At 43.9% G+C, this 26,675-nt stretch overlaps 1 protein-coding gene across 1 annotated transcript in view; it reads right to left on the reverse strand.

Annotated features, from left to right (window-relative positions):
• Nucleotides 1-495: 495 nt before the first annotated feature.
• Nucleotides 496-26,675, reverse strand: part of LBHD2 (LBH domain containing 2) — a 67,847-nt gene continuing 41,667 nt past the window's right edge. Inside the window, exons 2-4 of the mRNA XM_063439622.1 lie at nucleotides 9,578-9,665; nucleotides 9,217-9,418; nucleotides 496-1,105 (exon numbers count right to left, since the gene is read on the reverse strand). Coding sequence (XP_063295692.1) covers nucleotides 1,041-1,105; nucleotides 9,217-9,418; nucleotides 9,578-9,664 — 354 coding nt within the window. The 5' untranslated portion in view covers nucleotide 9,665 and the 3' untranslated portion in view covers nucleotides 496-1,040. The remainder of the gene's footprint in view (nucleotides 1,106-9,216; nucleotides 9,419-9,577; nucleotides 9,666-26,675) is intronic.

Below are 26,675 nucleotides of genomic sequence, written 5' to 3' on the forward strand. Positions count from 1 at the left end.
AATACTAACAGAATATAGAGCCATTTCACATTGAATACATTTGTTTTACAGAACAAGTTTGCTTTAATTGATGCAGTTTAATACTAATTAGTGTAGAAAAGAAGTGCCCAGATACTTTGTCATTCTAAAAGCATTGTGGGAGTTGTAGTTCTCCAACATCTGGAGATCTACCTTTTGGGCATCCCTTGTGTAAAGTATACAGGATGTGCATGTCCTACATTAATTGCTCTTAACATTTTCTACTAGATCTGATGAGCTACGTGGGCAATATACCTTGATACTCAAATATCATTGTTCTAGGAAGTATTTTTAAGTGGTGACTATTCATACATACAAACACACACACACACACACAGAAAAACACATACAAACTATATCTTTTAAAGGGTAAATCTGGTTACTTTTTCAAACTGCCACTTAAATATTGATTGAAAAATGTTCCTGCTGAGAACATAGAAACTCTGTTTTGCAATATTTTTGAAGACAAGCAATGGATAGATTTGTGCGGTCCTTTTTAATGTAATATATGTTACAATAAATCATTTTTTTAAATGAAAAGATGTGCTAATGAATATGAGTCACATTTCCGAAAATCCCTTTGGATACTTTTTTGACAAAGAATTAAATATTTACATTTGATAACCATCCAGGGACTGGATAAATGATCTATGATTTGGGAAACAAGAAGATAAATCATAAATGTCCTAGTAGCACTTTGCTATAATTATAGATGTTAATCTCTATCTACATAAGATTTAAGATTTGTAATGTCAAGGGGTTGAGCAATACACTCTCCAGTTGCTACTACCAAATTCTAACAACAATTCTAAGAGATAAGGAAACTGGGGAAATACTCTGCCAAAACTACCCAAGAAAGATTCTTGGAAATCAAAGAGGGACTATACAATGTAGCCCCAACTGTTCCTTACATGCGATATCTACCCCATTATAACCACTGATATCTCCATGTTTTTTTCATTTTGCGACTTGTGTTTTCTCCAACAGAAGATAATAAACAAAAACAGGATATCTAGAAGGCTTTAATTATTTCCGCTTTCTCTGCATCCGGCGTAATGTTCTCCTTCGTGGAACGAATGAGTAGCACCTGAAACAGAATTTAAAAAAAAAATGTATTGGAAAAAAAAAAGGAAAGAATTAGTCGAGGGAATTAATTGAATCATTGTCATACAAAAATGTTAAAGAAAAACAAATAAAGTTGACTTCGTTATACGTTTATGACCTTCTTTATAATCCGTACATTTTACAAGTCTGAACTTTCGTTCCTTTGTTTTTCATTTGTTGTACAAAAATATGTTATTGTTGTAGGGGATAAAATGTATACAATTTTAAAGACACACATCTCACTTTAAATGCTTTGGTTATATCTTTATTTTCAGTAGCACTCTGCAGTGGGTGTTCCATGTTGGTAGGATGAGTTGGTAAGCATGTTTTTTTTGTATCTCTTAGTCATGGGATGCTTGGTAAATGTATACTATTAGGACTGAAACATCACAGTAACTTTAGCTCTCAGCTGCCCTGTAGGCACAGACTTATCAGGCTCCCATAATCCCCAAATACTCAGTTTTCTGTTTGCACCACAAACAGGACACACTAGAGGCATAGGCAACTAGAGAGTCCAGAAGTAAATACCTCACACCTCCCATCCACTACATAAAATGTATCAAAATGAATTAAAAAAAAAATGAATATACACACACACACACACACACACACGCACACGCACACGTTCGAATATTCAGCACTGGAAAAGCCTTTAATAAGATTCACAAATACACTATATCTTGCTCATGGATGCATCAAGTTGTAGGTTTCTGTACAAGACTTTTTGCATTGTTTGGACAGATTTGGCATTTTACTGTGATGATTCAGCCTTATTTAAATAAAGAAATATACAATTCAGTTGTAAGATTTGCAAATAGCTATCATGTGAAATGATACTTGTTCGTGATAAAGACTGTGCATCAACTATTGCTATAAATAAAATAAAGTGACGAAGAATAGGTTTCTAGCAGACATTTTACAATTGGAAGACAAAATGTGTGGCAATTGTAACCATTACACCGACTAGATCTTAAATCAACACTCCAAACCCCTTCCTGATGACATGTTAAACCATGGATGCGAACAATTTTAGATTTTTTTTAAAATAAAATAAATTAATTAAAAAGTGGCTGTCAAGTTGACTAATGTTTTGAGGTCAGACGTGACTCACCCTCTGGTTATGTTTTTTACCCTCTACTTTACATTAACAGTGTCTATTCCCATGCGTTCAGGTAATACATCGATACATCTAGCAATATAAAAAGCGATATGCAGATTCACATGGATTTTAATGAAAATGTTAAAATATTAAAAGTGCAAATGTTTACAGGTTTTTTTTTTTGTTTTTTTTTTCAAGATACTGAAAAAGATGAATGTGACACAAAGAGCAGATAGTCCAGGAAAGGAAGCATTATGGGACTATAGAAAGGAATAGGAATAAGGGGCCCTGCTTAATGAGTTTACATGCTAGAGGGAGTGGGGTATAGTGACACGAAAAGTAAGGGTAGGATAGAAAAGTAGGTTGCTAGGATAGTATCACTGAGGGCTTTGTGTTTTGTTTTGATGACAGTTTCAGGAGAGGAATCAGGGTACGGGGAGGGAAAGCTGTTCACAGTTTAATTGATACGCTTTCCTAAAGAAGTAAGTTTTCAAAGATTTTTTGAAGGACTGGAGATTGGGTGAGAGTCTAACAGAGAGTAACATGCAGGGTATAGGACTAATGAACAGAATTTCAGATAGAGAATAACAGGATATGTACATATTGCGTTACAGTCTAGAATGAATGAGGCGCAGGGGCGGGCCGGGCCGGGGGGCAAGGAGGCAATTGCCCCCCAGGCCGCCCTAAATTCTTTTAAGACCCGCCGCTGCAGGGCCGGCCCTTTAAATGCTGCAGCCGCCTGAGCGCTCTGTAAAGAGCGCTCAGGCGGCTGCAGTTGCTTCTCCCCTCCCCTGTAGCGTGGCCGAGCTGCTCTCCGGTCCGCGGTGCCCGGCCGGAGTGATAGGAACGCGCACACTGAGTGTGCACTTCCTGTCAGTCCGGCCGGTTACAGGAAACAGAAACTCCTGTTCCGCGCGGAGTTTCTGTTTCCTGTAACCGGCCGGACTGACAGGAAGTGCACACTGAGCGTGCACCTTCCGATCACTCTGGCCGGGCACCGCGGATCAGAGAGGAGCTCGGCCACGCTACAGGGGAGGGGGTAAGAAGAAGGGGGGGAATAAGAAGAGGGGGGGGAATAAGAAGAGGGGAGGGGGGGAGTAAGAGGGGAGGGGGGAGTAAGAGGGGAGGGAGTGAGTAAGAAGAGGGGAGGGAGGGAGTAAGAAGAGAGGAGGGAGGGAGTTAGAAGAGAGGAGGGAGTAAGAAGAGAGGGAGTAAGAAGAGAGGAAGGAGGAAGTAAGAAGAGGGGAGGGAGGGAGTAAGAGGGGAATAAGAAGAGGGGAGGGGGGAGTAAGAGGGGAGAGGGGAGTAAGAAGAGGGGAGGGGGGAGTAAGAAGAGGGGAGGGGGAGTAAGAAGAGGGGAGGGGAGGGGGAGTAAGAAGAGGGGAGGGGGAGTAAGAGGGGAGAGGGGAATAAGAAGAGGGGAGGGACGAGTAAGAGGGGAGAGGGGAGTAAGAAGAGGGGAGGGGGGAGTAAGAAGAAGAGAGGGGGAGTAAGAGGGGAGGGGTGAGTAAGAGGATGGGGGGAGTAAGAGGATGGGGAGGGAGAGTAAGAAGAGGGGAGGGGGAGAGTAAGAAGAGGGGAGGGGGGAGTAAGAAGAGGGGAGGGGGGAGTAAGAGAGGAAAGTGGGGAGTAAGAGAGGAGTAAGAAGAGGGGAGGGGGGAATAAGAAGAGGGGGGAGTAAGAGGGGAGGGGGAAGTAAGAGGGGGGAGTAAGAAGAGGGGGGAGTAAGAAGAGGGGGGAGTAAGAAGAGGGGGGAGTAAGAAGAGGGGAGGGGGAGTAAGAAGAGGGGAGGGGGAGTAAGAATAGGGAGAGGGGGAATAAGTAGAGGGGTAGGGGGGAGTAAGAAGGAGGGAGACAAGAAAAAGAGGGGGTAAGAAGAAGAGGGGGAGTAAGAAGAAGAAGAGGAGGGAGAGGAGGGAGTAAGAAGAAGAAGAGGGGGGAAGTAAGAAGAAGAAGAGGGGGGAAGTAAGAAGAAGAAGAAGGGGGAGTAAGAAGAAGAAGGGGGTAAGAAGAAGAAGAAGGGGGAGTAAGAAGAAGGAGGGGGTAAGCAAGAAGGAGGGGGTAAGCAAGAAGGAGGGGGTAAGCAAGAAGGAGGGGGTAAGCAAGAAGGAGGGGGTAAGCAAGAAGGAGGGGGGAAGCAAGAAGGAGGGGGAAGCAAGAAGGAGGGGGAAGTAAGAAGGAGGGGGAAGTAAGAATGAGGGGGAAGTAAGAAAAAGAGTGGGGAGTAAGAAGAAAGAGGGGGTAAGCAAGAAGGAGGGGGTAAGCAAGAAGGAGGGGGGAAGCAAGAAGGAGGGGGGAAGCAAGAAGGAGGGGGAAGTAAGAAGGAGGGGGAAGTAAGAATGAGGGAGAAGTAAGAAGGAGAGGGGGAAGTAAGAAGAAGAGGGGGAGTAAGAAGAAGAGGGGGAGTAAGAAGAAGAAGGGGGAGTAAGAAGAAGAAGGGGGAGTAAGAAGAAGAAGGGGGAGTAAGAAGAAGAAGAGGGGGGAGTAAGAAGAAGAAGAGGGGGGAGTAAGAAGAAGAGGGGGGAGTAAGAAGAAGAGGGGGAGTAAGAAGAAGAGGGGGGAGTAAGAAGAAAAGGGGGGAGTAAGAAGAGGGGGGAGTAAGAAGAAGAAGGGGGTAAGAAGAAGAGGGGGGAGTAAGAAGAAGAGGGGGGAGTAAGAAGAAGAGGGGGGAGTAAGAAGAAGAGGGGGGAGTAAGAAGAGGGGGAAGTAAGAAGAAGAAGGGGGGGTGAGTGTGAGAAGAGACCGCTAAGGGAGGGTGGGGGAGAGGAGAGACCACTAAGGGGCAGGGGAGAGCTCTAAGGGACAGAAGGGACAGCTCTATAGGACAGGGGGCAAGACAGGGAGCTCTTTCACACTACGCGCACACACACACAATGCATCCCTATACATACACAGAATCACAACATGCTTCCCTTACACACAGAGAAACACACAATGCATCCATTACACACACACACACACAATGCAACCCTTACACACACACACACACACACACACACACACAATGCAACACACAATGCATCCATTACACACACACACAATGCAACCCTTACACACAAAGACAATGCATCCTTTGCACACATACACAGAAACAGACAATGCAAGCCCTTACACACACATGCAAACACACACACTGCTTTTCTTACATACACACAGAAACACAATGCATCTCTTACACAAAATGCACACACATACAGACACACACCTTGCATCCCTTATGCATACAAACACAGATTCACACAATGCATCCATACACACAACCAGAAGCACATAATACATCCCTTATACACAAATACACACTGCTTCCACTACACACAAACACAATGCATCACCTGCACAAACTGGTATCCCTACACACTACATACCATAAGCACACATATTAGATCCTCTACAATAACACACTCCACTCCCTGTGAGCGAACTCATGAGTGTGTGGAACATATAAGTGGACCGTATGGGCATACTCACCATCAGGCCCTGGGGCCCAGACCTTGAGCTGTGCAAGGGGCCCCAAAAAAATGGAGCCGTTTCCAATTCTCCCAGAACATTGAATTTTGTGACCACAGTTGCAAACAGCCTCCAGAGATCCTGTTCTACACCAGACCAGTGGAGCCAAACTGCAGCCCATCATCATCCTCATCTGGTTGTAAGTAGGCAATCTAGTATATTATTAGTGACACTAATCTATAATTTACCTCACATTAAAGGGACACTATAGCTTAATGAAGTGGTTCTGGTGTCTATAGCTGGTCCCTGCAGGCTTTTTAATGTAAACACACACTGTGTGCAGCACTGACGTTAGTTCATATGGCGATCATATGGGTGGGGCATTGTGATGTCACATGGGGGGGCGGCAAATTTTTATTTTGTCTTGGGCGGCAAAAATCCTTGCACCGGCTCTGATCCTGGGCAGGTGCACCAGTCTACTGGAGACCCACAGGAGGGGAGTGCACTGATTGCACTGCACTCTCCTCCTGCCCAGACCAGTCTTTACCGCAGTGCAAGTGTCCTCTGCCCTCTGCCCCTAATTTACAGTGGCTCACACTCACAACAAGCAGTGCCTGGAGCCCTTTGCAGAGACGGGAACAAAGAGGTTCTGCGGCAGCTGGCCGTCCTGCAAGCATCACATTAAACAGCTGTTCCCCATGCAGCCACAGGTGGCGCTGTGCTGGGAGAATGTGATTACTCTTCACTTCCTCCCAGCCTACAGAGCAGCGCATGGGAGAGAGAGAGAGGAGGAGGCATGATTTAATCTTACAATAAATCCTCTAAGCAAACCTTTATAAATTTGGGGGGATCAGCTCTGTTTCCACAGTTTATTGGTGTTTACTCTGATGTCTGCATTAATATTGAGGGATGTCTAAGTAGTAACGTCAGTGTGTGTCAGCAGGGCCAGCCGTTGGGGTGTGCACGCCATGCGGTCATGCAGGGTGCCATGACAACAGAGGCATCCGGCGGCCAACACAGCTCACAAGTTGGGTACACCAGCATATTAAATTTAAACGATTCGCTGGTGGTCCACTGGTGCGCACCAGCAGTAGGTACAGTCAGATCATATCCTCTCCCTCGTGGCTCCGGCGCTCAGTTAGTGAGTAAGAGCACAGGCTCAGAGATTCTCAGCCTGCGCTCTGACAACATTGAAAGTCAGAGCCGTGAAGGAGCGGGTATGGCAAAGAGCTACTGATTAGCATAACATCAATATCCGTTATAAAACCAGGAAAAGGTGGGCATGGATGGTGAACTGATTTGGTGGTGCAATGGGCCACTTGACTGGTTTTGCCCCCCAGGCCTAAGGCTGCCAGCCCTCCCCTGATGAGGCGCGAGGCTCATCTTCCAGTCCGCCCGCACCTCCCACGCCTCCCCCTTTGTCAGCCCTCTAGGGCTGCACCGTTCCTATGGAACGCCCTTCCCCTCTCTGTCAGTCCCTCCATTGGTTTCCCATAAGATATAAGGTTCAATTTAAGATCCTGATACTTACTTACTTACAAATCTCTACACATGCTGCTCTGACCGACTTATTCTCGCTAATACACAAATATGTCCCATTCAGGCCCCTACGCTCTGCCGGAGACCTACATCTATTCTCTGTTCGTACTCCTACCTCTGATGCTCCCCTTCTAGACTTCTCTAGGGCTGCACCGTTCCTATGGAACGCTCTTCCCTGCTCTGTTAGACTTTCACCCAAACTACACTCCTTAAAAAACAAAACAAAAAAAAACAACTTTGAAAACTTACTTTTTTAGGAAAGCATTTCAATTAAACTGTGAACAGCTTTCCCTCCCCGCACCCAGATTCCGCTCCTGAAAGGGTCATCAAAACAAAACACTAAGCCCTCAGTGAATACTATCCTCGCAACCCACATTTCTACCCTACCCTTACCTTTCATGTCACTATACCCCACTCCTTCTAGCATGTAATATTGCCCCTTAAAAAGGGGGGAGGGGGCTTTATGTGAGGAGTAGAAAGATACACCTTTAAAGCAGGTGAAAGTCCAGACTAGACTAAAAAAAAAAAAAACTGCCAATGGCTGGTATAATTTCTGAAACACCAGCACATGTATGATGAAGGTCACCAAAATGACACTGCCGAGGCATTCCCTGATAATGATTACACTTTAAAGGGCGTAAAGTGCCAGCGTCCTGCATCAAAATGACCATGGTAAAGACACATACAACACTGGAGAATAATGCGTCACTGGGTAGACTGTCCTTTGGACACTGAGTAATTACTAGATTAATGACTTGCAGTGCTATTATAACCTTTCTCGTATAAAAATCTTCGATAAAGATGAAACATTTAAAAAAAAAAAAGTTAATTATTATTACTGAGATAATGTTTATTATGAATGTATCTAGAACCATTCCATAATACACAGTTCACGTTCCTTTATCTGCTCTATAACTGCATAGAATTGTTTCTATACATCAAGGTATATAAATAGCCCTGTATGTCTATCTATATAATTATCTCTCTCCATTTATCCTGAGCCTTGCACTTAATGTCTCCGGATGGTATTGCCCTCATATAGCTTCTAGCCAAACAGTCGAAATACCAGTAGACTGTGTGAGACAGCACTTGTGGGATTTGGTGATGTATATATAGGTCTGCTGTTTATTTCCTGCAAGCAAATATCCCCCCCAAAAAAACCATCGGCAAAGTTTCAGACCAATATTTAGCAAGGATAGGACTGACTGTGGATTACATGAAGCTCTGTTTATTTGTATTATAATTTACCAATTTAAAAAGACCTTAAAACAGGTCTATTCTAAATCTGTGCTGGAATACTAGAAAATGAGATTTTGCAGTCCTTGATGGACATCTTATCAATATGCCTGTAATCCAGAAAAATTGGAGAGTGTCCTTCAAATAACAAATGTGATTGCAGGATTTAGCTTTATATATCTGTAAATCTTGGACTACTGTACTAGGTTAAGAGGGGATTGCAAAATGTATTTTAGTATACAGATAGGTTTCCTATTCTGAGCTGGAAGAAATCAGCCTAGCATATAAACACAGTGTACAAGAAAATAAATTACATATTACATAGGTTACATGATTACATTACACGATTACCTTCTTTGTGAGAGGCTAATGTAACAATACTTATATCAAAGAAGAAATAAATCATTATATACTGTTACACAGTATTATATTTTGTTAGAATATAACAATCTGAAATATAATAATCAAAAAATAATATACCCTATAAAGAGGTGAGATGTTTCTTATTGTATATATATTTTATTATTATTATTTTTTTTTTTTATTTATCTCTTGAGAATTGGAAGAATGCTTCAACGCCATACTGCAATGGTTTGGCCATTTCGACCTTAATTTAAAATTTACTTTGAATTCCTGATAATTCTTACCTTAGTGAATAACCTGGTCTAGTTATAGCTCATAGATCGACCAAAACACTTATCTCAGCTCTACAATACATGCATTTATAGTCTCATTTTGTTGAAGCGAGGTACGAAGAATTTATGTACACATACCTTCAGCCTCTGAACACTGCGCTTGATGGGATTTTTCTTCTCTCTGATCACGAGACAGATTTTTGTCTTCTGATGGACTAAGGTCCTCTGGCGGCCAACGCAGTTCACCACTCTCCACATCTCCAGATTCCGTTGGCTCTACAACTATTGATGGCAACCGCTTTGTCAGTTTAGGATGTTTTTCGTGAGAATCTGGAAAAATCTAAGATAGAAATGGTTATCAGTGTTCTAGAATTATTAACGTACTCACAGTTCATGCAGTTTGAAATTACAGACTTGAGGCATAAAGAATACAATACATTTAGGATTTTTGTAAAGAGTGGTCTTCACAGTAAAAATCAATATTGAGTAAGTTTTGTACCTGAACTGTGTTGCCTTCAGCACCGGGCGGAGCGCTTAATGTGAATTCTTCCATGGCAGGGTCACAGGTATTAATCACTTCTGTCATTCTAGAAAAGATTGGTGTAATTAACGCTTGCTACATCTCAAATGTCAGAACACAGAGCACACACACACTCCCCAAATAATATACATAATTAATACCAATACAACACTACAGCAAATTTCTTATAGTTTACAAGCATCAGAAATTCTGAGGACACCATGGCAAGTTAGGCACAGGGCTAGTTGCACAAGGGAGGGGCACATTCAGATAAAGAGTTTTTTTTTGGAAAGGTTAAGGCGAGTCTAAGTGATTTCGATAGGTACTATATATAGAGTTAAATACTTTGTACAGCAAAATTCCCTCTTTAACAGGTTATACAGAATGAAACACACAGAGAAAACAATAACTATCCCTTACTGAGATAGTGAGTGATATACTAAAGTGCCTGAATAAAAGCAGCTCAACACAAAAAGTGGAATACCTTATGTGGCGAAACCGAACTCGCCACGTGTCCTTGGAGGGGGCTGCTTGCCCGCCTCTTGCCTTTGGACTATGGACCAGACCTTATGTGAATGTGTTAACCCAGATAGTTATGCCATGGAGCCCATTCGTGTAGTTAAAGACTTCGGCTCCGTGGCGAGTGAACTGTGTGAGTAGGATCTGCGCGCTATTCGGTAGTTTTGTGCGCGCAGATCCCAGCTATCTGGGGATATGTGAAATGTCTGTGTGTTATGGATAAAAAGTAACTTTCTGTATTTTAAAGTATTTTATGTCTTTTACTGTCTTTTTGTCTGCCATGTGGGTAATGGAGTTTTGCCTCAGTCCTTGGAGATAATTAGATTCCTTCCTCAATTATCTCCAGGCCAGAGGGGAGGGATTGTGAGGCATTGTGGGAGGTAACCGGTCTGAGCTGGAAAGTCATGCTGACAGGGGTTTTAAAAGATACTATTACTAACTTTTGAACCCCTGGTCTGATTCATGCCATTTTTTTTAAATATGTTGTTCCCCTGAATGGATTGATTGTGGATATGTATTTTTATGTGAATGTGATGTATGGTTTTAGAGTTATGAAAGTTGGGTAGAAAGTATGTTTTAACTGTATGTATAATTGGGTTAAGTGTTAATCTAAGGGGAGGAGATGTGTGGGAGGTAACATCTATGCTATTGGATATTTTACACCTCCCCTGTGGGCAGGCTTCAATGTGTAAGATGGAAATAAAAGCCAGGCTGGATGTGCCAGTCCAGAGTTCCTGTTTTACCCTCAAAGTGAAGTGTCGTCTCATTATTGGGGGAAGGATTTATTGCATGCTGTTCCAGTTTGACTGCTAGGAGTGCAAACCTATTCGTATGGTTCCTATTCAACTGTCTACAGCATTCAGAGGCTTGAGAGGATTCATATGCTTCTCAGATTCGGTGATTGTGGTGTCTGCCAGAGTGCTTGGAGTCCTCAGGAAACGCTAGGAGCATCCTTTAACGGAGGTACCCAGTCGGGGTGCCAGGCGATCCGTTACATTGGTGGCAGCGGTGGGATGGCGTCCTAGTGCGAGGTAAAGCAGCTCAGAGACACTGTTTGGATTTACAAATTGAGGGCAACGCTAGCACTCGTGCAGCGCCCCTGGGAGCAGACTAGTATGGAAGGTTCTGGCTCTGGAGATGATTGGCTGGCCGAGGTGAGGCAGCGAGTGGCCGAGTATGGGGATGATATACCCATGGAGACATGCCGGGTGATCTGGAACCAGGTCATGGCCGAGCGAAACACAAGGCTGGACCGAGAATTCCGGTTGGCGAAAGAGAGGAAGTATGCTCAGCAGCAGGAGCGTTACAGCAGCCGAGTAGAGGCTGCATCCGAGGAGGTTAGCCGTCTTTCCCTGAAGCGGCGGGAGGAACCCGAAGTGGGGGTCCTCATAGACTGGTCCTGTGAGGAACCACAAGAGGCAGGTAGAGATGGGACCAAGGTCTCTCCACCGGGATGCTGGGCAGCCGGCCCAGATCCCCAGCAGCAGCCAGAGTTGCCAGGTGGGGAAGCAGGTGGCCCTTACTCACAAATGTTGAGGGGCCTCACGGATTGGTCCTGGGAAGACCCACAGATGGCAGGTGGAGATGGGACTGCGGTCTCTCTACCGGCCCTACAGGGATGCTGGGCAGTCGGCCCAGATCCCCAGCGGCAGTGTGCGTTACAGGGAGCTGAAGGTGCCGTTCTTGCTCCCCAGCGGCAGTCTACGGTGCAGGGAGAGGAGCCTGTTATCCCCTCTCCCCAGCGGTTGAAGGTGTGTAAGGGAGAGGAGTTTGTTATTCCCTCTCCCCAGCGGCAGCACAGCTCACCAAGGGGAGACAGTAAGCCCCTCACCAGCGCAGATGGGACCGTGGTCTCTGCGCCCTGCCTACAGGGAGTACAGAGGGTCAGCCCTGCTCCCCAGCGGCTGAAAGTGTGTAAGGGAGAGGAGTTTGTTACCCCCTCTCCCCAGCGGCAGCTTAGCACACCAAGGGGAGACAGTAAGCCCCACACCAGCGCAGATGGGACCGTGGTCTCTGTGCCCAAGTTACAGGGAGCTGAAGGGGCCGTCCTCCCTCCCCAGCGGCAGTGTGATTTGTTGGGAATTGGGAGCCCAGTCTCCATTCCCCAGTGGCAGAGTATCCAGCAGGGAATGGAGAGCCCAGCCCCCTTTCCCCCTCAGCAGGACTCTGTGCTGGGAGGAGAGACAGTCGGTCTCCCTCCGCAGAGATGGGAAGTATGTATGGGAGAGGAGATTGTTACCACCTCTCCCCAGCGGCGGATCATTAATGTACAGGGAATAGAGAGCCCAGTCTCCATTCCCCAGCGGCAGAGTGTTCTAATGGGAGAGGAGCTGGTTACCACCTCTCCCCAGCGGCAGCTTAATGTATCAGGGGGAGACTGTAAGCCCCACACCTGTGCAGATGGGACAGTGGTCTCTGCACTTCCAGCACAGGGGGTAGGGACGGTCGGTCCTGCCCCCCCCACGACAGGGCTGTTTAGCCAAAGGGGAGACAGTCTGTCTCCAGCAGCAGAGCTGTGTACCCAGAGGGGAGACGGTCGGTCTCCCCCTCCCACAACCAGGCTCCAATCAGGCTACTTCAGTGGTAGCACTGGCACCAGGGCAGAGTACCGCTGGTCTCTGCCCACTCAGCAACCCACCAAGGCAGACTGCCAGTCCCCCACACAGCCGTGGTGAGGCACCTGGACCTGGACAAAGTTCTCCTCTACCCAGGTGTAGTAACCAGTTATTGTGGGTGGGAGGTACTGCTGTTTGTGCTTCACGGGTGGGTTGCTGGACTAACCAGGGCACTGACCGGCAGGAGGTCAGATACCCTGTTAGTCTGGGGGGTAAAGGGGAGAAGTGTGGCGAAACCGAACTCGCCACGTGTCCTTGGAGGGGGCTGCTTGCCCGCCTCTTGCCTTTGGACTATGGACCAGACCTTATGTGAATGTGTTAACCCAGATAGTTATGCCATGGCGCCCATTCGTGTAGTTAAAGACTTCAGCTCCGTGGCGAGTGAACTGTGTGAGTAGGATCTGCGCGCTATTCGGTAGTTTTGTGCGCGCAGATCCCAGCTATCTGGGGATATGTGAAATGTCTGTGTGTTATGGATAAAAAGTAACTTTCTGTATTTTAAAGTATTTTATGTCTTTTACTGTCTTTTTGTCTGCCATGTGGGTAATGGAGTTTTGCCTCAGTCCTTGGAGATAATTAGATTCCTTCCTCAATTATCTCCAGGCCAGAGGGGAGGGATTGTGAGGCATTGTGGGAGGTAACCGGTCTGAGCTGGAAAGTCATGCTGACAGGGGTTTTAAAAGATACTATTACTAACTTTTGAACCCCTGGTCTGATTCATGCCATTTTTTTAATATGTTGTTCCCCTGAATGGATTGATTGTGGATATGTATTTTTATGTGAATGTGATGTATGGTTTTAGAGTTATGAAAGTTGGGTAGAAAGTATGTTTTAACTGTATGTGTAATTGGGTTAAGTGTTAATCTAAGGGGAGGAGATGTGTGGGAGGTAACATCTATGCTATTGGATATTTTACACCTCCCCTGTGGGCAGGCTTAAATGTGTAAGATGGAAATAAAAGCCAGGCTGGATGTGCCAGTCCAGAGTTCCTGTTTTACCCTCAAAGTGAAGTGTCGTCTCATTATTGGGGGAAGGATTTATTGCATGCTGTTCCAGTTTGACTGCTAGGAGTGCAAACCTATTCGCATGGTTCCTATTCAATTGTCTACAGCATTCAGAGGCTTGAGAGGATTCATATGCTTCTCAGATTCGGTGATTGTGGTGTCTGCCAGAGTGCTTGGAGTCCTCAGGAAACGCTAGGAGCATCCTTTAACGGAGGTACCCAGTCGGGGTGCCAGGCGATCCGTTACACCTTAATCCACAATAAAGTGCAAAATATAAGAATAAAAAGGTATAAACAATATACCAGCGAGTGGAGCGCTATAATGAATATTAATATAAATAATGAGGGGGTATACTCACCCCTCCAACATAGTGATACAATGTGTGTCAAAATGTACATACAAAGTAAAACAACAAAAAGAGAGAATATAGTGCAGATGGTTTACAAAAATAAAAAATGAATAATAGTAGCAATTGGTTGAAACCACTCACCTGGGTTGGAGCCTATAAGCTTTTGGCTCCGTAAGTGACTCCTTTTTGCTCTTGAGGCAGCAACACACCCCTTTATCCCAAACGATGTTCTCCCGAAGATATGGAACAAGCAGAGAGAGAGAACCTCATAGGTGGTATTGTACAGATAGTGTATACAAAATAGTGAGATAGTAATGATTATGCTCACCTTAGACAGAGCCTTGAATTCCTGGCTCTGAGGTTTGTTGGCAATATGCTAATTTATTGGGATAGCATTCCCCACATAGTGTTCCTGGAGGCTAGAAAGGACTATATGGACTAATATAAAAAAATAACGATTTATTGTAGAGATAAAAAATAATAATAAAAACAATATTTAGACTTCTCAAAAGCATATAAGCTAAATGATAGAAAGTCCAAGTATAAAAGTCCAAACTCCAGCTAAACGCGTTTCACTCTTGTATGAGCTACTGAGGAAGCTCATACAAGAGTGAAACGCGTTTAGCTGGAGTTTGGACTTTTATACTTTGACTTTTTAACTTTTATCATTTAGCTTATATGCTTTTGAGAAGTCTTAATATTGTTTTTATTATTATTTTTTATCTCTACAATAAATCCTTATTTTTTTATATTAGTCCATATAGTCCTTTCTAGCCTCCAGGAACACTATGTGGGGAATGCTATCCCAATAAATTAGCATATTGCCAACAAACCTCAGAGCCAGGAATTCAAGGCTCTGTCTAAGGTGAGCATAATCATTACTATCTCACTATTTTGTATACACTATCTGTACAATACCACCTATGAGGTTCTCTCTCTCTGCTTGTTCCATATCTTCGGGAGAACATCGTTTGGGATAAAGGGGTGTGTTGCTGCCTCAAGAGCAAAAAGGAGTCACTTACGGAGCCAATAGCTTATAGGCTCCAACCCAGGTGAGTGGTTTCAACCAATTGCTACTATTATTCATTTTTTATTTTTGTAAACCATCTGCACTATATTTTCTCTTTTTGTTGTTTTACTTTGTATGTACATTTGGACACATTGTATCACTATGTTGGAGGGGTGAGTATACCCCCTCATTATTTATATTAATATTCATTATAGCGCTCCACTCGCTGGTATATTGTTTATACCTTTTTATTCTTATAGGTTATACAGAATGTATAAAGCCTGCAGTTTAAAATATTTGGCACAGCGATCAGCTTTGAACTGAAAAATGCAAATGGCTGGCTTTGTTTAGTCCATTTGGAATCCGCACTTTAGGACTGTCGTCCACTGACAAAGGTACAACATATAATTTTCATGGGGTAGGCTTAGAAATTCCCATCAGCATCAATGATACAAACCTACCAGTTACACCAAAATTACTGGGCAGTATTAAGGTTTTGAGGTTTACAACTCAATCTGCTCAGAGGCATCATGCCCATCTGACCATTCCACGCCATGCCCATTTGCCACAGGGTTTTATAATAAACATTTCTTTGCATATTATTTTTTGAATGCCAGGAACTTCTAAACTGCACTCCACTTTTCAAAAGCCAAAGCTGTATTCCTGGCATGATCGCTTACCCCCCCCCGCCCTCGCATGCCACCCTCCCTAGTGAATAAAGGGTAAATAAATACCCTTATTTACTTACCTGATTCCAGGCTGATGTACCTCAGCGGTGGGTCGAAGCTCCTTCTCTGTGCCACGCACGCAATAGACCTGCCCATATGAAAGCATTTTATCAATGCTTTCCTACGGGGGGGAAAAAAAATCTGACGCTGGAGGTTCTCATGCAGTGCGTGAGGACATCCAGCGTCAGATACTGGATCAAAGGACCGTTTCAAATTAGGAAGCTCTCTAGTGGTTGTCTCGTAGACAGCCACTAGAGGCTGACTTAGTGCTGTAATGTAAACATTGCAGTTTCTATGGAACTGCAATGTTTTACATTGCAGCACTAGGTGCAAAAGGGACACAGCACCCAGACCACGTCAATGAACTGAAGTTGTCTGGGTGCCTACAGTGTCCCTTTAACATTCCAATGCCAATTGTTTTGTGTGATGTGTACTCTACATGTCCGTGTCATTAATTCACCAATACGAAGTGCCATCAAGGGAGCAGAAAAGTATTACCACATTCTCTAATTATTATTTAAAGCATTTATATAGCGGCAACATATGGAGCTTACAATCTAAGGATTTGAGGTAGGTGGCTATAGATCATTAGGTGTTTAGTGAAAAGCTGACTGGGATTAGAACCCATGTTCCCCAGTTCTGGGGCAGGGACATTATCACTTTTCAGTTCCATCAAACATTACAAATGAATATACAGGGATAGAGCAGTAGGGAATGGTAACAACCAGAGCCACAAGACTAGAGAGTTGACCTCCACCCCTCCCACCCCCCAAAAAAAGGGGGCTTTTTAAAAGGATTTTCCACTTTGACATTATCTGTGCAAATGTGTGATGGCAGGCTCGAAAATAGTATGATCAACTGGTGTAATGGCACCCAATGACTAGTGTCATCATAACCACCACAATAAGCCAGTAGGTTTTAGAATGTCGCTGTAAGTATCACTCCCTGTCTTGTACAAAAAGTATAGGATTAATATTAAAATAAAAGCATTTTCACAAACAAATCCTGTTTTTTTTTTTACAAGCCTTTCACATTAGTAAATAAGCATGTACCATCACCTTTGTAAAGATTGCTATCACAAAACAAATCTGTTGAATAGCTTTCTTTAACTTCGAGAAGCATACTATTCATTTATGTTGTTTAAAATGTGCATTTAAGTGAAAGGCTTTGTTCCCACTCTCCCCCGTGTTCTATGTTACCCACCGCTGATACAATGTCATCATGCAGCATTCCAGCCCACTTACACGAAGCCACACAGTATTAGGTGGGTGTTGTTTAAATACAAGGACAGGCAGCAGAAAAACTTCATCCTATGTTGTACGAACAGGAAATAAAAGACTAGAATATATTTTCCTTTGTTTTTATCAATTCCCTCTTTCTTTGCTTCTCATGCAGTCTCTAAATAGAGGTAGAAAGAATTGTAATTTTTCAGAAAATATACGCTCAGTGGCCACATTAGTAAAGTCACCTATCTAGTACCAAGTGGGATCCAATTTTACTTCTTAGTCAACACAGTCACTGTCAAAATCCGTGAACAACTTGAGATGATGCTAGTTTTCATATTTATCCAAGAGGTCTATATGTGTACCATTTATGGAGAATCATCACACACATGGGACACAGCAGCCTTCCACGTTTTAAGGTCAAGAAAGCTTTCTGCAAAAGGAGTTATTTGGTAAGGGTAAGACTGGGAATAATACAAAAATCTGATACGAATTCCAAAAATAAGACCTCACTTGGAGTATTGTATGCAGTACAGAGAGTTCAGAGAAGGACTACTAAACTGGTTCATGGATTGCAGGATAAAACTTACCAGGAAAGGTTAAAGGAACTTAACATGTATAGCTTGGAGGAAAGACGAGACGGGGGGATATGATAGAAACATTTAAATACATAAAGGGAATCAACACAGTAAAGGAGGAGACCATATTTAAAAGAGGAAAAACTACCACAACAAGAGGACAGTCTTAAATTAGAGGGGCAAAGGTTTAAAAATAATATCAGGAAGTATTACTTTACTGAGAGGGTAGTGGATGCATGGAATAGCCTTCCAGCAGAAGTGGTAGAGGTTTACACAGTGAATGAGTTTAATCATGCGTGGGATAGGCATAAGTCTATCCTAACTATAAGATAAGGCCAGGGACTAATGAAAGTATTTAGAAAATTGGGCAGACTAGATGGGCCGAATGGTTCTTATCTGCCATCACATTCTATGTTTCTATCCATTATCCCATTCATAGAGATGTCGCGAACATAAAATTTTCCGTTCGCAAACGGCGAACGCGAACTTCCGCAAATGTTAGCGAACGGGCGAACCGCCATAGACTTCAATAGGCAGGCGAATTTTAAAACCCACAGGGACTCTTTCTGGCCACAATAGTGATGGAAAAGTTGTTTCAAGGGGACTAACACCTGGACTGTGGCATGCCGGAGGGGGATCCATGGCAAAACTCCCATGGAAAATTACATAGTTGATGCAGAGTCTGGTTTTAATCCATAAAAGGCATAAATCACCTAACATTCCTAAATTGTTTGGAATAACGTGCTTTAAAACATCAGGTATGATGTTGTATCGATCAGGTAGTGGAAGGGTTACGCCCACTTCACAGTGACAGACCAAACTCCCCATTTAACGCACCGCAAACAACCGCAAACAGTCCATTTGCACAACCGCAAACTCCCCATTTGCACAAGGTTGGATACCAAGCTAGCCATGTCCGGTTCCTTGTCCTCACTGATGTCATTGAAGGTCTCTTCCTCCACCCAGCCACGTACAACACCAAGGGTCCCCGAAAGGTGACAACAAGCCCCCTGGGACGCCTGCTGTGTTTGGTCTTCCACCTCCTCAAAGCCACCTTCCTCCTCTGACTCCTCTTCTTCAGACTCCTCTCTCTGCATTGCCTCTGTCTGCGTTATTATACGGTGTGTTAAGTAGTACTATTCCTATCAGTATAATCCCTGTTACGTCCCCTATCAGGGGACGTGTATATGGCATCGATTTTAGGAACCGGGAGATGGACCTCCAACTTCAAATTTGGGGCACTACGCGTGCAATCTAATGTGCCACCAGATAGGATTGGTGTGTTAAGTAGTACTATTCTTATCAGTTTAATCCCTGTTACGTCCCCCTCATCAGGCCTTTTTTTAGTCGAATGTATCGCCCACTGTCAGTCCCTCCGGGATCCATCCCTCATTCATCTTAATAAAGGTGAGGTAATCTAGACTTTTTTCACCTAGGCAACTCAGCAAAGGAAGCAGCAGCGGGTACAACATCATCATTACACTGTATGTCCATGTGTGTAATGCTGCCTGACTGAGAAATATCCCTGTTATCTACATCCTCTGGCAATAATGGTTGCGCATCACTCATTTCTTCCAACTGATGTGTAAATAACTCCTCTGACAGATCAAGTGAAGCGGCTGTGGTGCTAGTGTTGGTGGTGGCGGCAGGCGGGCAAGTGGTAACTTGAGAGGTGCCCGAATCTAAGCTGGAGGAGGATAGTGCGTCAAGGTTCCGAGCGGAAGCTGTAGAAGATTGGGTGTCCTGTGTTAGCCAGTCAACTATGTCCTCAGAACCTTTTGAGTTCAGGGTACGTGGCCTCTGAACACTGGGCATTATTCTAGGGCCAAAGGGAATCACAGCACCACGACAACGACGGCCCCTGCCTCTCATTTTTTTTTCGATTAGTGGTACTATGCATGCAAGCTACTGTGACAACAGATATGAGTGGCACTGTGCACTCGCAGAATAGACGCTGTAGGCCTGACACACACGCTTGCAGACAAACTGACTGCTATTATATTACAGTCAAAAAAGTTTTTTTTTTTTTTAAATGCAAGCTATTGTGACACCAGATATGAGTGGTGGCACTGGGCAAGTGGGCACAGTATACGCTGTGAGCCTGACACACGCTGGCAGGCAACTGCAATTAGATTACACAGGAAAAAAAAAAAAAGCAGACTGATGTTCTAGCCCTAAAAGGGCTTTTTGGGGTGCTGTCCTTACAGCAGAGATCAGATGAGTCCTTCAGGACTGTAGTGGACACTGAATACACTAGCCTAGCTATCGATTTCCCTATTAAATCAGCAGCAGCTACACTGTCCCTCCTCTCACTAAGAATGCAGCTTCTGGGGGGCGGGGCCTAGCTGTCATGGAGGAAAGATGCACTTCGTGTGAGCTCCCTCAATATCTCACTTTAAGCAGCTATCAACAAGCGAATTTCACCCCAGAAGGGGATGACCCAGCAATGTTGCTCCTACCTGACCGACCCGACATGCTTAATAGCAGTCAGCAACTCGACAGAGTCTTACTTACCGCCGCATTGTAAGTGTGGCCTGGTGCTCTCCGGGCGGGAGAGGCGGCCGATCTCCCGATCCTGGGATGCCCAGGAGCAGCTACTTCCCGGCAGGAGCTCCGTTACCCCCCCTCGGACCGGTGAGGGTTATCCCGGTCCACCCCTGAGAGGCTGTCTGGAGCTAATGGACGCACAGAGCACAGCCGCCCAGGCTGACATACTCATCTGCGACTCTCCCAATATGGCGGCAGCCGCGTGTCCTCCTGGTACCAGCAAAGCATGGCAGGATATTGAGTCTAAGCTGGACAGACTCTTTAATCCATTTTGGAAGCAAATAACAAGCAGGAAGCCCCAACAAGCTCCACCACAGCTAAGCAAAGCAGTCCCCATTAAAATCCACCAACGCAAAAGGCGTCGAAGACGGGACCAGAGGCACAAACAGAAATGCAGAGCCTGCCCCACGTCAAGCACTCGCCTCCACCTTAAGCTACAATCCCGCACCGGACGTGAAGCACCACCGGGACAGATCCGACCACCCGACAAAACAAGCTTCCACCACCTCAAGTCGCGAACCCGGCACTCAGCCAGAGACTTGCCTTTGTTGTTCCAGGTATCAGGGACTCCCAGGGTCTGCACCTGGCGCCCAGAAGGGATCGGATGAGCACAAGCAGTAAACAGCAGCCTGCCAAGCATGTCCCACTATAGCCGATCATCCACACCATGCCTTTGATCACATGAGCTGCTCTGTGCACATTAACTAATCGTAAAGTAGCAAGCGTTTAAACATGTCATTATTTCACCTCCTAAAGAGTTTATTGTCGTAGTTCCTTACATGCCTTTACCTTAACCGTTCATGTATTATGTTATTCACTAGTCTCATCTCATGGGGCGACTCACACTTGATTTATAACTAGTGGTGGAGCTGCTGATATAAATACACAGTTGATAACGTCCAAGCTACACCCTAAACATGACAGCCATCTTTCACAACAATGTACTGCTATATACTCATACCCTCAGTGCAACTAGCCATGATATACGCACGTTCAGCCTAGCATGCTCAAATATAACACACTTCTGTCTAGAAAAAAAAAATGCAGCTTCCGAATGAATCTAAAATGGATGCTGTCCAGGAGGTGGGAGGGTCTGGGAGGGAGGGTCTGCTGCTGATTGGCTGGAATGTGTCTGCTGACTGTGAGGTACAGGGTCAAAGTTTACTCAATGATGACGAATAGGAGGCGGACCGAACATCGCATATGTTCGCCATCCGTGGCGAACGCAAACAAGCTATGTTCGCCAGGAACTATTCGCCAGCAAACTGTTCGGGACATCTCTACCCATTCATCTTTTTCCACCCCATAAGCTCATCTTTTGCTGTTTCAATTGTCGCTTTAGTTGTTCAGCTTGTTTTTGCTCCATATGTAGGTCACCCTCATCCTCTGTCAACACCATAGTCTAAAATCTCCCTCCTCCTTCATAGGTTTTTCTCTACATCAACCCCTCATCTCATACATGGTTACTTTCAGCCGTGAGCCCACGGAAGAACTTTCTTCAATCAATCAGTTATACACAGCTATTTCCTTCTCCAGATTTACCACCATTTTTGGTTTCCTTTGTGACCATTTCCACACAGTTCATGGTAAGTGCGCCAGTATAAATTCTATTGATATGGGCAGTAAGTTAAATTCAATTTGACTTGTTTCATAGATAACGTTCCTGATTGTCCCTGTAAATCAGATTTTTTTGAAAACACTTCTATTTTTCTCCTGATTTCCCCTCCCCCCCATTTAAATGTAGACCCTTGTGTTCTGAAAAAACAAAACAAAAAAAATGGTAAAAATAAGTTTTACTTACTCCCCCTACCCACCAATTGCTAAAACTATGTGAGCCACTTCCCGTGACATCATCAGGGAAGTGTTACTTCCTGGCTTCTTGTCCAATCCAGTGCTCGTCAGAGAAGCATTGGGGACAAAGTGCATGGTGAGTGCCGCAAGCGTGTCCGGTCAATTGTGTCTTATAGGTAGGCATTGAATTGAATGTTTCCTTGTGAACTGCATTTGATGACATGTCCTCATTAACCTAGAGTGTCACGAGAAAAAAAAAAAAAAACCACTGCTGCACAGGTACCTCTAGTGACGGTCAGGAAAACAACCACTAGAAGTATGTTTAACCATTTAATCAAAACATTGACATATCTAGTAAAACAGCTACGTTTCAAGGTTTTAGATTGAAAGACTAAAAGGACCGGGCCACTGCACCTAGAACACGTCACTGAGATGAAGTGGTCTCGGTGTCTTTAGTTGTCTGTGGATGTTAAGTGTGCGTTTACATTCTATAAACTTCTGCATTCCTGTCATAATTCCTTTGTGACCTCTTTGGGAGGAACAACCCGTTTTTTGATACTGAAATAGCTGTGTTCCTATTTCCTAATGTGCTATGCATCATTTCTAGAACTCAATATTGTATTTTTTTTGTAAATGAAGCTTGAGGTTTCAATCATGACCGACATGGTTTGGTGACATTTTAAAGAGCATAAAATGTATCTGTTTGATCTCTCGGACCTTTACTGCTATACGGTCAGTATGCTGTTGGTATAGCAGTAAAATGTGCACCCGTGGGTGTCACCACTGGCTCCACTCTTGCACTAGAGTATCCCTGCACGCTTAGAATTATGGGATGCATTTCACACCACTTGGCAAGGCAGCTGCACGCGCAGTCGAACCTTCAGAGAACTTCAGTCACCTATATATTTTAATCTATACACTTACAGATTTTGCAGATTATATCTAAAACATACAAACATGACTTGTGCATGTCAGCTTTATTTACCAAATTCCATTTATAAATGTCACGAAGGCACATGACAGGAATTGTCCTTGCTTTTAGTCAGGTCTACAGTTACTGCTTTCTTAACGTGTGTGTCACTGAAATTTTTAAATGTTGCGACTAACATTAAAAAACATAAAAAATATTCAGTATCTCCGTGTGACGCACCTCTTTAGAATAGACGCAATCCAAATCTGTGTCTGTGTTTAAAAAGTCTGCTTTAGTATCCTTGTATGGAGTTATGCACAAACTGGGTACTGTGCAGAATTTACAAAGAGATTGTACATTTTAACGGAAAACTAAGTCTAGTGCTTCTATCATTCAGCTATCTTTGGCCAATAAGCCGCAGTGCCCTTGCCAACACGTCACAATCCCCATTTTAAGGAGTAACACTATATAAATTTGAATTCCCGTTTACAAATAATTTGTAAAGACGTACATTAAATTTGGGTCATGTTATCCTTAAATATAGCAAAGTGCTCAATGGGAACCAACTGGATGTATCTCAACCTTAACCATTTTGCCCCAGAAGAGTACTGGTTTTGTCCTAATAAATATTGCCCCTACAGTTCCAAAACAGGAGCAATCATGATGCAGACCATATGAGTGCACCTGCAAAATATCAAACTTTTAGAACTTTGATTATAGATTTTCTATATATAAATAACTCGCCTTTCTGCATTCTGCACATTATTTAGAGCCAGCACCACTTAATCTTTATGCATCTCTTACCCCGATGCCATTTATTGTTGGCACAACCTCATATTTATGTTTTATTGGTTTAAAATCAACATTGTATTCTATAGCTTCACTGATGAAGGTCTCCATGGTAACAGCCTTCATAGAACCAAAGGAAAGTATTGTTTTATAATTTTTTACTCTTATGGATATATTTATAAATTCTTCCAGCTGCAAAATTAGAGCAAAAAGAACACTCTGTAAAATTAATGACTTACGTGTTTTAGTAATGAGGCAATGTGGATAAACAAATAATGTTTCTGCTATGTGGGCTGATTCAGCAGAATTATTCCTCTAAATCAGGTCTAACTCGGGGCCCACATGCTCTGGTGTGTAATTGGACTTTGGACCATCTTCCCACAACTGCAACCCTTAGAACATCACGGGTTATCCCACAGGGGTGAGTGGCTGCAGGGTATGCACACGCAATTACATTTTGTACAAATTATTCCATCGCTTCTCTAGAATTTAAACCACTGGGAAAAAACATTGAAAATCACCTGTAACGTGTGTGAACCTTTGTTGTTCTGGAGAGTATAATCATTCCCTGCAGGCATTTTCATGTAAACACGGTCTTTTCAGAGAAAATGCAGTATTTACATTGCCCTCTAGGGACACGTCCAAGTGGCGGCCACTCAGACCACTGGAGGTGCTTCCTGGGGTAGTGCCGTTTAACATCTCCACACTCTGCATGGAGATGCTGAATTTTGTATTCAATGTATCTCTAGGAGGACGTGGTGATTGGATAAGCTGGCATTAGTTGCCGCCCCTGCCCCACCTTCTTGCTGATCATAAAGTATGATGTCATCAAGGAGGCGGATCGGGAGCGTGGCCGCTGGAAATAAGGCAATTTAATTATTATTTTTTTACTATTAAGGGGGTTAAGGCAGGGAGAGGGAGGTGGGGGGCAAGACACCTAAGTGGTGTTTTTAAAATTTGTGTTCCTGACCCTATAGTGTTCCTTTAAAGATTTTCAATCACAACCCAGTTCAGACAAGGCAAAGCCAGGGCAAACAATGCAAATGAAGAAGAGAAAAAGAAACATTGTTTCATATCTCCTCTGTATGTTTTACCTATGCTGACTGCAAGGTGCAAAGAACAGACCTTATAACAAAGACTGACAGGGAGCCAAGATGGAGGTGCCCATTCGTAGGATAAAAAGCTGTGGATTTCTACCGTTAAAGTTTATTTTGCACATCTCATGAATTTATATTTCTTAAATATAAGAAGAAGCAAACATAATATGAAAAATCTTTAAAAATGGGACAGTTCCCCTTTAAAACAAGAAAAATGCAAATTTTAGACCACAATAGTCAACTTATAAAATTTGCATTTAATAGGGCGGCACTGTGGTATTTGTGACTATGGACACCTTGTAATTAACATATTTTACCTTGACAAGCCCATTAGCAGATGAGTACAAAATAGAAATAAGCAACTCACATCACTCTTAAGCAGTCTCACTAAAGTGTGGTAGGATTTGCAGCCTGCTGCAACTGGGCCAAATGTTGCCTATGCATTTAAAGGGATACTCCAGGCACCCAGACCACTTCTGCCCATTGGAGTGGTCTGGGTGCCATATCCCACTACCCTTAACCCTGCAAGTGTAATTATTGCAGTTTTTATAAACTGCAATATTTACCTTGCAGGGTTAAGTCCTCCTCTAGTGGCTATCAGTCAGCCACTAGAGGGACTTCCGTGTTCTTGGAACCCGAAAAGTGTGTTATTCGAGGCTGGACGTCCTCACGCTATGTGAGGACCTCCAGTGTAGCCAAAATCCCCATAGCAAAGCATTGAATAATGCTTTCCTATGGGGAGGTCTTACGCGCGTGCGTGAGTAGGCGGAGAGTAGACGGAACCTGACCCAGCGCCGAGGGACATCGGCGCTGGACTCTGGTAAGTCACTGATGGGGTTTTAACCCATTCAGCAACTTGGGATAGAGGGGTGGGAGGGAGAGGGGCACTACAGGGTCCTGCAGTGCCAGGAAAACGGTTATCTTTTCCTGGCACTGGAGAATCCCTTTAATGTTGTTATTCTTACAGGGTCACTCCAACTCGCCTATTGCCACGCCAATTGTTATCAATTTTGATGATCTCAGCCAACTCAATGCTTTCCTTTAGGAAAGCACGGGAAGGCTATTGTGCATGTATGGCAAAACACCACGCTGTGCCAATCAGCATCTCCTCACAGAGATGCACTGAATCAATGCATCTCTATGCGGATCATTAAATGTCTCCATGCAGAATGTGCCGCACTGACCAAGAAAGCACCTCTAGTGGCCGTCTGAGTGTCTGCCACTAGAGGTGTTAGCAGGCAGTAATAAAAACACTGCCTTTTCTCTGTAGTTGTTCTGTTGACTATAGTATCCCTTTAACATTGATAATGTGGACATTTATTCTACATTATCAACGCGGCTGTGTTGGAGCAGTCTATGGGTGCTGGAGAGAGACCTAATTTTTGTTGAACTTTTTCCAAACAGTTTGACAAATAAAAGTGGGGACAGCACCCAGAGATTACGGTAATAGCAGCATTACAGCTACACTGTGCTGTAGTGGTTATGGTAAACCTAGTGACCCTTTGACATAAAGATACAGTACATCTACCTCTTGGACAGATTGTGGCTCAGGTCTTCACCTTTCATGAGTCACGCCACTCTCAACTCCCTATAACGGATAGAAGGAAGTATCTCTGATTACATTCAGAGGATAATTTGTTTAAACAGACTCCAAATGTTGCATATGAAGAGCCTTAATAACAAGGAATGGCCACTATCATTACGGGTTAATTAAACTCATCTCCAAGGGTTTGTTGACTGACGACCAGATAGTGAGGTTGTTTATCCAGTCTCGATATGCTGTCAGAGCACTCGGAATGTGCAGACAGACCAGCACGAGGTGCCTCGAGCAATCTGTCAGTCTAGAAATTCGGAATCTTGTGTGAACGCATTCTAGCATTTACCTGTAAGTGGTGTGTAAAGGTGACTTTTAATTTAT

Source organism: Pelobates fuscus, chromosome 13 (genome assembly GCF_036172605.1).
Source record: "Pelobates fuscus isolate aPelFus1 chromosome 13, aPelFus1.pri, whole genome shotgun sequence".
NCBI lineage: Eukaryota > Metazoa > Chordata > Amphibia > Anura > Pelobatidae > Pelobates > Pelobates fuscus.